The sequence below is a fragment of the Acanthochromis polyacanthus genome, chromosome 16, assembly GCF_021347895.1.
Source record: "Acanthochromis polyacanthus isolate Apoly-LR-REF ecotype Palm Island chromosome 16, KAUST_Apoly_ChrSc, whole genome shotgun sequence".
NCBI lineage: Eukaryota > Metazoa > Chordata > Actinopteri > Pomacentridae > Acanthochromis > Acanthochromis polyacanthus.
The window spans coordinates 32908776-32926936 of record NC_067128.1 but is presented as its reverse complement, the minus strand read 5'-3'; the positions used below and the strand labels follow the sequence as shown (position 1 = coordinate 32926936).

Here is an 18161-nt window from a genome sequence, read left to right as displayed (position 1 = left end):
CATGAAATAAAAACCTTTAGAAGTTCCAACTACAGCAAAAATAAACACGTTTTTTGGCTTATATAATAACATAGTAAAATTTAACATCAACAGGACTGTACCATTACCTACATTTGGCAGCAAACTTCTATTACTGTAGCCAGACATTTGAAATTAATTAAAACTAACATGCACACAATCTTCATTTCAGAATAAAAGATAAAAAAAATATTAATTTTCTAACACTGCTAATTAATACATATTCACTTATTCCTCACTTTGTGTGTCACATTTAAATAATATATTTAATGTTATGTGACCACACCTCTTGTTTTCTGAAGGAGCTCTCAGCTGAACCTCTACAAATAACTGATCCTCCTCCTGCAGCATCCTCTGGACCTTTCAGGAAGCCAGCAGGTAGGTTGCCATCTGTTTATACCGCATCTGGATGCTTATTTTTAATCATTTCAATAATCTGTAGGGTTTCTTTTGCCGTTTTACTGAAAATCAAGTCTAAATTTTTGAACTTAACATGAGAAAACTAAGACAATTGCAAGGATATCTACAGCAGTGTATAGAACACTTACAAAAAATTAGATTATTTTATTTAAGATGCTTTTGTGGGGTTTTAATCCTTAACATTTAAATCACTCATGTAAATTCATATCAAAAATAACATTTAATATTTAAATTTATGAGATTAATTCATAGGATTTATTTATTTTTCTGCCTTAAATGAGCTTTACGAGTGACTGATTTGACTTTAAAGAACTGTGAATGCAACTAAATCTGTCAAGTAGTCAATCAGATGTATGTAAAATTCAGCACAAATTAAAATAAATCAAACTATCAATATTTGCACAAAATGTATTTTTTTGTTAATTAATGACAGTATTTTTTCCACTTTTGCCCTTTTTTAAACCTAGCCAGAATGAATCAAAGTGTCTGGAGCAAAGGCATGTTCTCCTCCAGCAGCATTTGCCTGGATGGCTGCACTGCAGAACACCTTTCCTCGTTTCAGCCGTCACATTCAGAGGCATTAAGTGTTTCCACGACTTTCCACAGAGACAGCAAGACCATGAAAACACTACCCGACAGTTCGTATTACAGCAGCGGAGACACAGCTTCTGGTCTGATCTGTTCATCCAGAGACGACACCGCTGGACATTTACCCAACTCCTACCTCCACCCGGACTGGAACCTGAACAGCGGTCGCCAGGCAAAGCGAGCCAGAGTGGAAAATATCATCAAAGGTATGACCGGCTCTCCTGGTTTGTGCTGCTCAGGTGTGACAACAGATCAGGACTGTGTGCAGGAAGAAGAAACCATTGAAGAGCTGCCTTTAAATCTGAAACACTTGGACAGAAGTGGATCGAGTCAAAGTCGGGCAGCAAGAAAACAGAACCTCAGACAGCTCAGGACAAGATTCAATCACACGGATGAAGGAAGTGAAACAACAGACAGCAGCAAAGAGGAGAAATATCCCAGAGATTCTCCTGAAACATCTCCAAGTGATGCGTTCACTGACCCGTACTGTGAGTTTGAAAATAGAAAGCATCAAGGGTGGAAGAAGGTGAAGCTCATGAGCTACTTTCAGTCCAAACCAGAGCGGATAAAGCTGATGGCGGATGTTTTAAAGCATGAACTGTCCAGAGCTGTGAGCAGAAGCGTGGACTCAATTTTCACAAGCATGCCACTACTCCAGACTAATGATGTGGAGAATGTAGAGACTGATACTGATCTTCAGTCGTCGACTTGTAGAGATAGTAAACTTCCTTGCTGTGGGGCTACAGAGGTGCCAGATGTTCAGACAGAAGCTTTATCTCTGGTTGTGCGGAAGCCGAATGTGGAAACATCCAACAAGTTTGTCCTCCAGTCCAGGCTGAAACCTCACCATCATCCCAAATCTCCGAACACCTTCAGCCACGACTCAGCTCGGCGTGAGGATCAAGTCTCAGAGAAGAACCACAGATGTTTGCCGGAAGTTGTTCAGTCGAAGTTTGAGGCGTTTGATGCTCATTGGAACTCGGTCAAAGTGAGATCGAAGGTCAACTCCAGATCGGTGAGAAGTCCACAGATTCACACTGTGTCCGTGGATCCGATGCTTCTGGAGAGTCTGTGTCTTCCTCATGTCAAGACTGAGTCGGATAGTCTGGTGAAGAACAACCTGTGCATGCTGAATGTATCCTTCACACATTTCTACAGTTTTGTTTAGCAGACGATTTTGAGTGAAGCGACGTACACTACTGTTCAGAAGTTTAGGGTCCCTCAGAAATGTCCTTATTTTTGAAAGAAAGGTATTTTTTTCAATGCAGATAACATTAAATTAGACAGAAATCCAGTTTAGACATTGTTAATGTGGTAAATGACTATTCTAGCTGGAAACGGCTGATTTTTAATGGAATATCTCCATCGGGGTACAAAGGAACATTTCCAGCAACCATCACTCCTGTGTTCTAATGCTACATTGTGTTAGCTAATGCTGTTGAAAGGCTCATTGATGATTAGAAAACCCTTGTGCAGTTATGTTAGCACATGGATAAAAGTGTGAGTTTTCATGGAAAACATGGAATTGTCTGGGTGACCCCAAACTTTTGAAAAGTAGTGTACATCTTAGAGTAGATCCAACACAAGCAAGAATCTAGTCTGGAGAAAACAACCTGGATAAGAGCCATAAAATGAGTTCAAATGTGATAATAGCTCCCTTGGTGATAGGAATTTTTAAATATCTTTTTTGCAGTTTGTCAAGTGTAAAGGTCTTCAGTAAACAGTTGGGTCTTTTTGTTTTTTTAAAGATTGAGACAGACCTGAACAGACTTTAGTAACTTGTTCCACCATCGGCTAACCTTTAAGTAGAACTCAGAAGTTGCAGAAAAACTGGTATTTTTTTGATTACTGCAGCTGCCTTTAGACATCAGAATGAATTCTAATCTGCTTGTTTGAAGTTCAGATAACAACCCTCTGGTCATCTCCCTCGGCATTTGCCATAAAATGGCTTTGCATGTTTTCAAAAAGGCAACAACTCTGCATCTGAAAGAATCCAATAAGTGCTCCATTTGATTTCTATCACCAGTCCCGACTTGTAGTGGTTTCTTCAAGAAAGAAATGTCTTAAGAGGCGTCAGACTGTTCCGTTATACATGGACGATGTGCGTTTTATCCTTAACACTGGTGTGTTTTAGGAGGGTCTGACCACAAACCATCTGAAGAAAGCAAAGCTCATGTTCTTCTACACTCGCTACCCGAGCTCACTGGTGCTGAAGATGTGTTTCCACGACGTACAGGTGAGAAAATAGGTGCAAATTATACGTACCATTTTATCATGCTATTTTTATTCACTGAATATTAACTGTAAGGTATTCTTTACTGTGAATCTACAGATTTGTAGTATTTTTTGTGGTGTTATTGAAGTTATTTTGTATGTCGGCAGCACTGGTGTTGCTTTTCATTCTGAGGAAAAATCTCAAACATAATATTCACGTGTCTGTAATGGACTGATTCAATTTCATGGCCAAAATTATCGGACTTTTCTGTATCTTCTGCAATTAGTCTCACCATCAGTATCATCATGAAGTGCAATATTTTTGTTTGCTTTCAATTACAGTTTACGTTTTGTACTTATTTTAATTTCTTTTTAACACTATCCCTTGGCATCCACTAGACACTTTGCATTCTCGTTTTTTTTTTTTTTGTTTCTATTTAATTACTGACCTCTTTGAAATTGTGCACATTTCACTAACCTTTTTTATTGTACTCTGACCAAACAATTTCCACCGGAATGAAAACGGTAGATCTTATCTGAATGCGCTACATGCTCCACTGTCTTTTAGTTAATTAAAGCTTTTTTTTTCAAAACACAGAGAGGTTCTATTAAGATCAACAACATTATATCATCTTTAAGCCTGTTATTCTCAAAACACACTGAAAAGCATGTTATCTTACAAAAAAATACTTAAAATACTGTGTGTAAAATGTGTAATGTGTAAAAATAGAGAAGATTTTCAACTTTTTGGTGCCGTTTCGTCCAGAAAATTAAGAAGATCTCAGCGTAAAATCAAGACTTTTTAAATTTAAAATCCCTCGATTTTACACCTCATTGTAAAATTCGCTAAAAATAAAGCCGAGGCTATACAAATTCTGTAAAAAATTTTGCGTCCTTCAGCACAATCAAGAAGTTCGGACTGATTTAAGTACAACCAACAGTCAGCATCATTTGGCTGAATTAGGCTGAACTGCAGACTGTGTTTGTACGAGCAAATAGGAAACAAATATGGAAGCAAAACAGTAAAATATCTACAATATGTAACGCCAATATCTTTTTCTTCCCCCTCAGTATTGGTAACATCTAAGGGCACTTTGAAAATGTTGTAAATAATCAAAAAAATCAAGTTTTGTTTCTTATTTTTCTTGTTACACAAAAGACAGTTTTGAGTTCTCTCTTCTACTCATGGTTGTGTTGTTTCCATAGAGGTGCAGGACTTTTATATTGCAGAGAAAAATGAGCCCACACTGAGTAAAAATGTGACAGAAGCAAAAGAAAAAGCCAAAAGAACCACAACACAGTGACGTGTGAAAATACAGTTTATTCATTTCCAAAGTGTTTATTCACCCACCGTGAAGACAAATGAGAGCGATTCAAACGAGCCTACCTTCACTCACCTGTTGTCCTGTCTCAGTTCACGCGCTGCATCACCTCCCAGCTCATCAAGTGGTTCAGTAACTTCAGAGAGTTCTACTACATCCAGATGGAGAAGTTCGCCCGTCACGCTCTGATGGAGGGGGTGGTGGACGTCCAGCGTCTGGCTGTGGGCAGAGAATCAGAACTTTTCAGAGCTCTCAACATGCACTACAACAAGGCCAATGACTTCCAGGTGAGAAGAAACACACTTCTACTGCTTTATGGTGAAAGTACCAAACACTGGTAGCTTGTTTGGAAGCAGAGATGCTGAACTGTCACTCAGATGTTTGTCTGGTATGTTATTTGCTTTTAGTGTCAGTTTTAATCACATGTGGCATGAAAACATGAATCTGTTCTTGGATTTCTTAAGTCTTAAAGCAAATATCTGCAGCTCCTCTTTAGTTACTGTTATTATTTTAAAGATTTTTAAAGGGCAATTATAAGATTTGTTGAACAGAAATGATCCTAATGTTTTGCAGGTTTATTCACACATCTATACTACAGTTTAAATGTTTGAGGTCACTTAGAAATGTCCTTATTTTTGAAAGAAAACCATTTTTTTTTCAATGAAGATAACATTAAATGAATCATAAATCCAGTGTAGACATTATTAATGTGGTAAATGACTATTCTAGCAGGAAACAGCTGATTTTTAATGAAATATCTCCATAGGGGTACAGAGGAACATTTCCAGCAACCATCACTCCTGTGTTCTAATGCTACATTGTGTTAGCTAATGCTGTTGAAAGGCTCATTGAGGATTAGAAAACCCTTGTCCAGTTATGTTAGCACATGGATAAAAGTGTGAGTTTATATGGAAACATGAAAAAGTCTGGGTGATCCCAAACTTTTCAACGGTAGTGTACATTCTTCTTTGGATGAAAAAATGCATTTTTGAGGCCCTAAAACTACTAGAAAACACGTGAAAATTTGCACACACACACACATCAGGACCGGCTAGCAATTTGATATTTGAAGGGGAATACTCACTAGGGTTATAACTTTTTGAACTTTTTTTCCAAAATAAAAGTCCTGCATCATGATTGGATGAACTTTTTGGTATAATTGAAGAAAACAAACTCCATTTTCAACACTTTTAAAAAGTCCCCCCGAAACAAAAAAGTATTAAATACACATTACAGCCAATGATATGAAAAGCGAAACCATGCTAAGTTATCACAAGGGCCATTACAAGTCAATATGACTGATAATGGATCAATGATAAGTTGTACTGCCATCATAATATACTGGAGTATCAGTTTCTATTCTTCACTTTATAAGCCATGTCATTGGCTGTAATGTGTATTTAATACTTTTTTGTTTCGGGGGGACTTTTTTTAAAGAGTGTTGAAAATGGAGTTTGGTTTCTTCAATTATACCAAAAAGTTCATCCAATCATGATGCAGGACTTTGATTTTGGAAAAAAAAAGTTCAAAAAGTTATAACCCTAATACACACGTATGTGGCAAAATGGCTCATTAGCTCGCCCTGAAATATTCTGAAAATTCAGCCCCTGAACCACGTTTCGCCTCCAGCTCTGACATTTGGTACACATCTGTAACACATCAGGACGCACAAATATCCAAAACTTAACAGGAAGTCGGCTATTTCGAACTATAAGTAATATTTTGGACCAATTTTTGCACATTTTTCAACAGGGTGACCGCAAATTTGGCCAGGATGTACACGAAGTATGGGTGATCAAAAGTTAGTAAATTGTTCCACAAATGTCTGAGGGTGTGGAAATGGCGGCCCCCAGAATTGTGATGTTTCGCCATGAAACAGGAAGTGCTGTCTAACTAGCCTCTACATGTTCCAGTCTGCCTCCAACTTTACATGTGTGATCAGACTCTAGCCCTGATGACACGCATAGGTTCGACCAGCCGTGAATCACACTGTGGACTCACTGATGATGTGAAAACCCAAAATCTATCAGATCACCCTGTAACAGTTTTAATATTCAGTGTACTTACAAGTGCTATACTGTAATAAAACAGCAGCAAGAAGGGGACTGAAGATGAGTTATTAAGAACTTAATATGATAATAAATGGGGAAAGAGTAAAAGACTTCATAATGAACAGACATTTAATCAGGCTTCGTTTAGTGTAGAAGTTATGTCAAAGGACTTTTATTTTGTACCATTCTTCATACGGTGTCTAATCATTAAATAATTTCCATTTTTGTTTAAAACTTGTGTTTATGGTGATCCTTCTATTAATATGCCATACAGATTTTCAAATTAAAAGAAATCCCATGGCTATCACATTACCAGTTTTAATTTAAATTGAATAACAGACTGCCTGTTTGAAATCTGGTCCATCTATTTAAAATATGTAATAAAAAAACTGAAAAAGTAATTAAGTGATGAATTATCATTTTTAATTTGCAAAAGTATAAAAAAGAAAATTTGCCTCATTTACAGATAGACAACTTTTCAATTAACTATAAATCACATTGACATTTTATGAATATTATCTCCAAAACTGAAGCTGTGACAAATATTTGAACTTTACACAAATAAAAAATGAAACTTTAAAATTAATTTAACAGAAACTGCTACAGTTGTGCTCATATGTTTATATACCCTGGCAGAATTGGTGAAATATGTACCATTCTTTACTGAAAACATGAACGATCAGAGCAAACAATAAATTTGTCTGACCATTAACCCTAAATGAAAGAAAAGTTTTTCTATGATCAAATCCATCCATCCATTATCTATACATCATTTAATCCTCATAAGGATCATGGGGGAGCTGGAGTCTATCCCAGCTGACTTAAGGTGAAGGCAGAGAACATCTGGACAGGTAACCAGTCCATCACAGGGCTACATATAGAGACAAACACATTCACACCGATGGAAAGGCTAATATTTCACAAATACTGCCAGATTACATAAACTTATAAGCACATTTGTAACAGTTTCTGCTAAATTTATTTTATAGTGTCATTTTTTATTTGTGTAAAGTTCAAATATTTATCACAGCTTCAGCTTTGCAGATAAAATTCAGAAAAAAAAGTCACTTCATATGATTTTTAATCATTTGCAAAGTCGCAATTTATCCGTAAATGAGGCATTTTTTTCTTTTTTATATTTTTGCAGATAAAGGAAATTCATCACTCAATTTTTCAGTTTTTTATTATATACTTTAACATGATATACCTTATAGTCAGTAAAATTTGAGGGACACAGCTATGCCATTTCTGTATTTTGAAACGTGAAAAAAAATAGATTTTTATTAGGTTTATTGCACTTTAAAGAAATTTATTGTAGTAGTTAAGACTTAAGTCAATAGATATTCTTAAAACTTGGGGTATAAGGGTTATGTTGATGTAAAGCAAATAAAAATACTCCAAAAAATGGCACTACAGTATATAAAAACGTAAGAATATGTCCTGGCAGAAACAGGCAAAAGGTGAATGCATCAGTGGATAAAAAGAAATATAACGGCTGCTCTTCAGGATATAGTGGAAAAAATCCATTCAAACGTGAGTTATTAAAGGACTTTTAGGTACTCGGAGTGCATCGCACTTCTCTTCCTTTCGCTATGTCCTGGCAGACTTGCACAACAGTAGGTCTTATAGGGTCGATCACTTCTGAACAAAAAAATGTTTTTCTGAAATCATTCTGCCACAATCAGTGGTTTTCAGGGAAGGTTGATATGTTTTTCTGCAGAGACGTTCATTATAAGATTAAAACCAACTCCAGGCCATTTTATCTCACCAGATTTTATTTGCTAAAAGTTTAGAAGACAACGCCGCAAGAGAAGATTCACCTGCTCTCATTGGAAAAGGAACACATAACCAGGTCCCTTGAGGATTTCTATTTTGCAACGGTTTAAGGCCTTTTTTTGTCATGATCCATGAACTCACAACATCTCAATGTTGTAGTCGCTCACAAACTGTTAGTGCTGGTTACTAACAAAATCTGTTGGTACATTTTTAGCCCTATACGAACTGTAGATGCTCTGTATGTTGGTGAGGGATTTAATACCTTTTGCCGTATGATTAATGCAAATCCTGCAGCTTAACAAGAAGATGTTTGTGCTGGGAAACGTGAAATGAACGGGGCTGAATAGGTGTGTGTGCACATAAATGCAGCACAGTGCATGAGACTAGCAGGAGCATGTATACAAAGTTTGCAGGGCATTGGACCTTGTGTTTCTTGGTTTGATGGTCAGCCTTTTAGGTGAGCCACCTTCAGACACCTTTTGGTCCGTGTCTTCAACTTGAAAACATTTTCTGAGAAGCCGTTTGTGCACAGTCATCCAATGTGTTAGCTAGTAAATGTTTCCAGAGCTGCTGATGCTGCTGAACAAAGCGCCAAAATGAAGGAGGTTTGGATTTACATTTTTTTTCTTAAAATTCACCAAAATAAATAATAATTAGCATTATCAATTAGTAACTGATAACACAAATGAAGCACAGCGGCCATTTGGTACATGCTGATCTTAGTTTCATGGGAAATCCACTGGAACGCTGTCTCAATTTATCCTGGCTTGTCTAAAGCACATGAGCACTGACTGGCGGTCATTAAGCACCAGAGAAGACTTTGTCCATGGTGCCTCTTTGCTAGCTAAATCCCCACAATGCTCTTTGCTGGCCAACATGAGGGATCAACCCGATACTTGAACCAGATACTACGGTTAATCCACAATACATTAAGGATGTGTTTTAATAGGAAAATGGGATTGGAGTGGCACATATTAAATATGTGACTCAGATTGGTTCAGGGGCCCAAAAAGAGATGGCAAACAAAACATAAATATATATATATATATATATATATATATATAAATGAAACAACTCACATTTTTTCAGGGTATCCCTAATATTATTTAATTTGTTTTTCTCCACAACCCTCTGCAGAAATTATCTTGTGTCTACAGATGGAAAACCACTGGTTTCCACCACATTACTAATCTTTAGTGCAAAATAAAGCAGGTTGTAATCTCCCCAACACATAAATTTTAACACAAAGCTGTTTGACATTATGAAAACACTAAAAAAAAAACCCGTGAAGGTTCATACTGAAAGTTAGAAAAACTTACAATGGTATAGGGAATCGTGTGGAACAAATTTAATCTTGATAACTTAAACTGGTTTAACATTGTTTACAAATATACCACAGCCTCTTTGCTAAGTGTTTGTTACTTACCTGGATTTGCAGGTTGGATTCTGATTATCTACACTACCGTTCAAAAGTTTGGGGTCACCCAGACAATTTCATGTTTTCATGAAAACTCTCACTTTAATCCATGTGCTAACATAACTGCACAAGGGTTTTCTAATCATCAATGAGCCTTTCAACAGCATTAGCTACACAATGTAGCATTAGAACACAGGAGTGATGGTTGCTGGAATGTTCCTCTGTACCCCTATGGAGATATTCCATTAAAGATCAACTGTTTCCAGCTATAATAGTCATTTACCACATTAACAATCTCTAGAGTATATTTCTGAATAATTTAATTGTCAATCTTCATTGAGCTTTTCTTTCAAAAAATAAGGACATTTCTAAGTGACTCCAAACCTTCGAACGACAGTGTATATAAAACACAATCTACTAAGTTGACTGAGTGAATAAAATGTAAAAGGTCCTAAATAAGATTTCATGTGGATTCACAGGTTCTGAGAGATTCCTGGAAGTTGCTGAGATTACACTGAGAGAGTTTTACGTTGCCATTTCAATGGGGAAGGATCGAGAATCCGTCCTGGAAGAAAGCGATCTACAAGGTGATCTGTAAACTGGACAGCGACGTACCAGCGGAGTTCAAAAGCCAACACGCTGGATAAGAACCAGCAGAAGGCATCATGTGCCACAGCCGTTACTGTCTCAATGTGGACTTGCTCATTTCTTGGTCAGCAAACTGCTTCGTCTTCATGTAAACACAACATTGTAAAACAGCTGAGCCATCTGTTTAGTGAAGGACAGGCCTCAACATCTTTAATCTCCATCAATGTGCCAGACTGTTGGCAGTGGAGTCTTAATATCTGTCAGACATCAGCTGTTATTATTGCCTCATTGGGGTGGTTTGATGTAATATGTATTTTGCTATATGAAACACATAACAATAATACATATTATGCAGGATTTTACCAGTGAAATGTTCTCTGGTCTCAGAGAACATATTTTCTGATTTTTTTTTGGTGGATATTTTTCTGTAATAAGGACAAAATGAGGTCCACGCCAAGTCAAAAGAAATGTTTAATGTTCAACAACAGAGTTCGTTAATGATAAATGTATTTACAGGATATATACAAACAGAATTCCTGAAACTCTCAAGATGCTTCTTTCTCTCTTCCATACTCACCATATGGATCCATCCATTCATTTTCCAATGGTACACTGTAAGACTTGTTGTCCATTGGGAAAATTCAAAATCGTCTTCATCAGGAGTGATGTGTTTGGTTACAACTTGCTTTGTCTTCAGGTAGTCCGGTAACACTCTCATCAAACTTCCTGATGTATGAAAATTCTGTGCGCCTGGATCCAATGGTGCAAAGTTGGCAAATGTAAAATTGAAAACACATGCATTTATTGTCGCAGATTAACCTCAATCACGCTGGGCTCACTTCAGAATGTAGTCTAACCCCATTAATATTCTCTGCTTTCTTATTTTCATTAGCCGGTCCATTCTTAACAAGAGGACAGGAGATAATATTTTACTTTAATGATGTACAATTCTACAAATTCATTAGCAGATTTTACTCAAAGTGACGTACACCTGAGAGTAGATACAACACAAGAAGGATCTAATCAGGAAAAAACAACCTGAATGAGAGCCATAAAACAAGTTCAGGTGTGGGACCTCGGTGTGGGAGGTTGTTTTTTTGTTTCTTTTCAGTCTGTCAAGCGAAAAGGTGTTCAGTGAAGAGCTGTTTTTTAGTCTTTTCTTAAAGACTGAAAAGAGACTCTGCAGAATAAACAGACTTTGGTAACTCGTTCCACTGCCGGGAACCACAGAGGAGAAGAGTCAAACTATTATGGTGGTTGGATCAGGCGCCTTTTGTTGGAACAAGTGTAGACCTGAATGAGAGAGTTCAGGTAGGAGGGAGCCGTTTTCATTCTAGTTTTGAATTTTATGCAGGCAGTAAACTGGAAGCCAGTGAAGCGATCTGAACAGCGGGGTAACATGAGCCGTTTTTGGCTGGCTGGAAACCAGATGTGCTGCTGCATATGATTTAGGTCAACAGCATCCACCATTGAGGAGATACACAGTCTAGTAGAAGGGTAGACAGATTATCTTAGCACCACAGTTGTCCTACATTGGCACACCAAAGTATGTCACTACACAAAAACTACACAGTGGTAGCAAATATTCTATGTAAAAACACCCTTTATCAGTTGCAGATTGTCCACAAATCAATTTGCAGCTAGTGAAGTTAAATAATGGATTGATCTGGTGAAGGGTTTAGTTCAGGCAACTGGACCTATTCTTGTGATCTTGATCTCTTGTGATCTCTTCAGAACTCAAGAAGCCACTCGGATGAGAGGTGAAACGTCTTCAAGATCACAAGAATAAGTCCAGTTGCCTGAACTAAACCCTTCACCTTAAGATGACCTGGACGACTGAGAACCTTCACAGACAATGGATTGATCTATTATTTAACAGGCTTGTGTCCAACTCTGGACACAAGGCACAAGTTGAGGCAAAAACCAAGGCTTGTGACTAGTCTGACTTGAAATTGGGCTTAAAGCTTCCTCTTCACTGCGATTATTTCTCGGCGGTGTCTAAAACCATTCTAAGAAGTTATACACACACATTTAAAACAAATTATGTGTTTTGCCACCAAAATTTGTCTTGATTTATGAAATTCTGGTGCGAATTCACCAAGTCAACAAAAATGTTGCGTTACCATTCAGTCTCTATATGTCTAAAGCAGCCACATACAGCTTCCACTGACAAGTCCAATAAGAAGCTTCTATTTTTGTCAAAGTTTTATTGTTTCCAACTATGCATGAATAAACAGCACTACAGGTACACAGTACATGAAGTAGGAACAGTATAAAACAGCAACAGACAGAGTGGGATGCGTGACCAGAAGCAGCACAGAACTATAAACTACAAAATTCATGGTGAATATCCAGAGAACAAAGAAAGAATTGATATCGTATCCGTCTTAAAACATTAACTGAGAAGAAGAGTTGGTGGAATAACCTCAGTGGATGCTTCACCACCAATAAGCTTCAGTGATTTCACATTCTGGACACCTGTGGAAAGAAAAAGATTTCACTGGTCAATTTGTCACATTTGTGTTAGGTTTCAACACAAGTTTATCTTTTGCAATGATAATTACTGTCATTTTTTTCATTTGTTCATGAATTTAAGCTGTTTAATTTCTTATTTTATACATACTGCTAACTGTATGTGGATTAGTACAAATGTTTCACTGGATAAAACTATGCGCTGGAAATGGTAAAAAAGAGGTTTATTTTGAAGAAGCTTAGGTGAAAGACTGCTGGACTAGCCAAATATTTTGTGAAATGATTTTCCATATTCCCGCTCTTTTTACAATTTCACTTGCATTTACCAATATTTAAGGGCACGTCGTAAAAATCTGCTTGAAATGTGACCCGATCAGACATATTTCAAATGACAGAATTCAAGACAGTTGTTCACATCAGACACGATCACTCTTCTAACTTTTAACAGCCACAAAGTGCATCTGCAGCCTTCTGACAACATCGTACCACAAAAAAAGAAAGTAACATACATACCTTTAAATGAGCTGGAAAAAAAGTCTAACATTTTCTTCTTAGAAATACTTGGTGCGGTTGAGAGCTCTTTGTGCCAGCTGGCCGCTCTCGTCTGTGATCCTTTCCCAGTCCGTTTGACCCACCACAAAACCAATAGCTCGCTTTCGATCTGCATCCTTTTGCTCTTCAAGATCAGCCCATCGAACCTGAGCAAAAAGGAGAACGAACAGGGCGTCTTGTTATGAGCAAGAAATAGATGAATGACAATCTTTTGGGATAATTTCATTCATCATTTAGTAGGGCTGAACAGCAATTTCTGGGCTCTGGATATTTGGGTCCAATTAATGACGAATAGCCGAATATTCGGTTCGTTGGAATTTCGGATTTTCGAGAACTTTGATCTGGCTTCTCAGGATGTTCATCATCGGAGTCCAACAACATTAGCATAGCATTAGCACTTACATCTCCGTCTTTGGCTTTTGTCTTCTGTTTACTAACCTGGGTGAAGTGAAGTGTGACATCAACATTGGCAGGTCCGTGTGACACAGAGGACGCATAACGATCGAATATTCGAATATTCAGTTCCAGCCCTATCATTTAGTATGATAAAAGTTGTACTGCCCAGCTGGAATAAAGAAACCCTGGAGTGGCTGTATACAAAATGTAGTATTTTCTCCCAGCATGTTAATTTACCCTTTTCTTCCCCGGTTCAGACATGCGTGTGGCATAGTCGTCCGGCAGCTGAAGGTAGTCCTCCAGGCCTGCCATGTCTTCACGCTTCCTCTTCCCTCCACCGCTCAGACCGTCCAGCTTGTCTGTATAAAGGGAAGATTGCTGTTCAGGTCACCTCTGCCCACCCATTAAAACTTTAATCTCAACATCTGAGCATTCACCTATCTATGAAAAAAACACTGGTCAATCTGTGTTTTCTGTTTTAGCAATCTTTTATACAGATTATGTGGCATCTTATTTTAAAGGTCCCATATTGTGCCATGTTTTTAGAGCCGAAACGATTCCTTGAGTTATTCGAGTAATTTCATTACAAAATTTCCTTGAGGTAAAATTCTCTGAATGGAGGGTTCACTTAATCCACTACATGCTAGACTCCAGGGGCCTCATTTATAAAGCTTGTGTACGCACAAAACAGGACTAGAAAGTGGCGTACGCCGTTTTCTACGCAAAGGTTGTGATTTATAAAAACAAACTTGGCGTGAGAATGTGCGCACCGATGCGCCAACTTTGATGTTTGCTTAAGCACATTATGGAGACGGAGGGAACGGCAGTGCCGGAGGGTGAAGTGATGAATTGAAACCAGATTGATCTCAAACCTTTATTGTTATCACATATTAGACTTGTAGAGCCGGATAATCATAAACCCTCATTGTTGTAGTTGTTCATATAGTGCGCCGTTCGGCCTACGACTGTATTTGCAGAACTATGTTCATATATCAAACTTCCATCTTCAAATGATATAGAGCGGTGAGTGGCACTGATTGATTACTAATTTGGAAAAGGCCTGTGACAATCAGTCCAATCGCTGATCAAGCGGATAAATAGCGGGTGACAGCCGTGCATAATGTGGCACAATGGATGTGCTGGCATTGCTGGAAGATCACGTTAAGAATGGAGAGAGATTTTAGAGATCACGGGGATTTGCCCATGACGATGACTGGCTAATAAGCCGATTCAGATTCCCTAGAGCAGTACTCTTGGATCTATGTGCTGAACTGGGCCGTCTTAGACAGACCCACCCGCCGAAACCCGCCATCCCGGTACAGACACAGGAGCTGACGACTCGGGGGTTTCTGGCGACACCGGCTCCTTCCAGCGGGAATTGGCTGACAGGTATGTGTTTTATATGAAGAATATATGAGGTTACATTTGTTGTCTAAATCCTATCTGGGTCTGATATACAGTTAGATGATGTCCTTTAGGTCTGGGATATCACAACCATCCCTCAGTGCAATAATGCCAGCTGTTTTGGATGACATTATAAACATGACCAGTCAATACATCAGGTTTCCTTACACTGTGGGTGAACAGGCCAACATTAAACGGCAATTTGCAGCAATGTCCGGTTTCCCAAATGTAATCGGCGTAACTGACTGCACTCATGTTGCTGTAAGGGCTCCGAGTGAAAATGAAGTTGTCTATGTGAACCGAAAAAATGTACATTCAATCAGTGTACAAATTATTTGTACATCGGACATGATCATAACAAATTTAGTGGCAGGGTGGTCTGGGTCAACACATGACTCATTCATCCTGACGCACAGCAGTGAAAAGACTGCAGGCCGGCGCTGCAAAATGCCGTGGATCAGCAGCTTATTTATATACAGACACATTCATGAGTTACTTTGCATTGACCATTCATGGTAAAATGTGGGTGTGTTGTGGGCGGAATGTGAGGTGGATCCACCTGTGCAATCTTCCAGCTGGTGTGTGATTTATCAAGAAATTGCGTGCAGCTGTGCGTACGCACAGTTTTATAAATCAGGGGCGAAGGGCATACGTCTATTTCAGATTTTCGGCATACGCAAACTTTTAGTATGGATCCTACGCAATGTTTTATAAATGAGGCTCCAGGTCACTAATTGGTGGACGGTGGCCGAAGTCCCGACCCAGAATTCACTCCATATGGACCGAAAATCAAAAATTATGATGGGATGCTTCTATTTTAACAGACACAGCTTTTCTGGTGTTTACAGCATTTATCAGATCAGAGGCTGAACTACAAAGACAGTTTAACATAGTCTTTCTTTGTGGGAGTTGGCTGGACAAAAACTAAAACCTCAGTCAGAGTTAACAGGTAAGAAGATGGTTTTCAACTTTCTTTGTTAACTCAGACTTTCTGCTTTAAACTCGTCACACAAACAGGCTGTTTCTCTGTCTGTAGGTTTAAATCCTGTCCATGTTCCTCTCAGGAAGAGGACTCTCTATGTCATGTCTTTGACCAGCAGCTGACAAAGACTTAAAAGATTATTTTGCTTTAAACTCTCTGTCAGCGATAATGTGGCAGGAAAATATCCCAGAGCTCACAGCAAAGCCGTTGTTTTTAACTTGTGTATGTTGAGGTTCTTTTAAAATCAGTAGTTCAGCGGTGCAGAGCTGCCGGCAGTTACTCATTCAGAATGGGCAGCAGTAGAGCACTGTTAAGAAGGTAAGTCTAAATGGTTTGTAAATCGCTTAGTTGAGGAGGCCAGGGGAATTTTAGTACTAAACACAACTTTAAAATTACACACCAAAGTTTATCAAAAGCATAAAACATAGAAAAAATGGATTTTGAACATATGGGACCTTTAAAACACGTGTTCTCAAGTCAAAGACAAAAAGTTTTACTTGAGTATGTTAAATTTGAAGCATCTCCTAATTTACAATCACAACATGAACAATGACATCTGACAAAGTGATATAAGTCCACTTTTTCACAGACGTGGCTGTAAAATACATGATTGGATTAAACCAGTACACATCTACAATCATGAACAGAAACTGACTTGAGCTGCACTGTTCTGGTGTAGAAGCCTTTTTACTACAGGGGTAAAAGCTTAGGCTACTAAGAAAACAGATTACCTACCAAGTTTGGCCTCGGATGTGTCCATCTCCCATTTGCTTTTTGGAATGTAGCCCTATATTAAAGAAACACTGCAATGGTTAAATGTCTGGTTGACACAGGGAGAAGGGGAGGGTAGAGAAAGCAGGGAAAGGGGCTGAAAAGAGAGGAAACTGGTTTATCAGAGATTACAAGACAAGCAACAAGCACAACTGTAGAATGAATCTGCATGAGGAATCATTTAGTCGAGACACAGTATTTTGTTAACACTGGCATGCAGACATTTTTCATATGGTGTTACTGCAAGTTCAGACAAACTGGTGTGTTTGAACTAAAATCTTTTTTAGGTAAAGAAAATGACAAACGGGCAATAGCTGTGATCTGCTTTCAGAACACAAACCCTTTAAGAATGCTTTGTATAAAAATAAAGCAAGCAGACTTCTATCTGCTCGGTATAAAAAAACAAACAAACACACAAAACAGTTAAAAGGTAAATCAGTTTGTGTGTCATCAACATGTATTTTCTTTTGAAATCTTTTTAGTTCCAGACACTGAAAATGCAACGTTACAGAGGGCAAAGATGTAGTGTTGCTTCTTGTAAACGGGTTGCAAATCAAAGAAAAGATTGTGAAAGGAATGCAGTAATTGTATGTACACTACCTGTGAAAAGTTCAGACACACCTTCTCATTTAATGGTTTTTCTTTATTTTCATGATTGTAGCTTCTCACTGAGAGAATGCCAAGAGTGTGCAAAGCAGCATTCAACGCAAAGGAATCTAAAATCTAAAACGTATTTAGAGTTATTTCAAACTTCTTTGTTTGCTACATAATTCCATGTGTTCATTCATAGTTTTGATGCCTTCAGTGAGAATCTACGCTGTAAATAGTCCTGAAAATAAAGAAAAACTATTAAATGAGAAGGTGTGGCCAAAGTTTTGACTGATAGTGTGTGGCATCACTCTTTTCAGTCACAAATCCCAGCTGCTGATGGGGTAGCTTCTTTTTTTTTTTTTTTTTAACATTATCTGGTAAACCTGAAAGGAGGTATTTTTCTAAAGCCCATGATGTTGGACAGTACAGTGAACCCTCGTTTATGCGGGGTTACGTTCCAAAAAGAACCCGCGATAGGTGAAATCCATGAAGTAGTCAGCTTTATTTTTTACAGTTATTATATAATACTGCACTTGGGGGAGCGCTGCAACTGCAACCAGGTGGATACCGCGGCGGTACTCTTGCCTCAGAGAGCGGGC

At 38.2% G+C, this 18161-nt stretch overlaps 2 protein-coding genes across 4 annotated transcripts in view; one reads left to right on the top strand and one right to left on the bottom strand.

Moving 5' to 3' along the window:
* The first annotated feature begins 49 nt into the window (after positions 1-49).
* Positions 50-10588, top strand: LOC110952375 (prospero homeobox protein 2-like). The gene is given in 5 exon segments (XM_051960626.1): positions 50-2161; positions 3161-3262; positions 4655-4849; positions 10267-10359; positions 10361-10588. Coding segments are annotated over 5 exon segments (1734 nt in total). The 5' UTR covers positions 50-910; the 3' UTR covers positions 10454-10588.
* A 259-nt stretch (positions 10589-10847) lies between these two features.
* ylpm1 (YLP motif containing 1) overlaps positions 10848-18161 on the bottom strand; it is a 30213-nt gene continuing 22899 nt past the window's right edge. For all 3 annotated transcript variants that reach the window (XM_022195886.2, XM_022195887.2, XM_022195888.2), the window contains 4 exons: positions 16936-16987; positions 14052-14173; positions 13380-13564; positions 10848-12872 (listed from right to left, as the gene is read on the bottom strand). In XM_022195886.2, the coding sequence (XP_022051578.1) occupies positions 13418-13564; positions 14052-14173; positions 16936-16987 (321 nt within the window). In that variant the 3' untranslated portion in view covers positions 10848-12872; positions 13380-13417. The remainder of the gene's footprint in view (positions 12873-13379; positions 13565-14051; positions 14174-16935; positions 16988-18161) is intronic.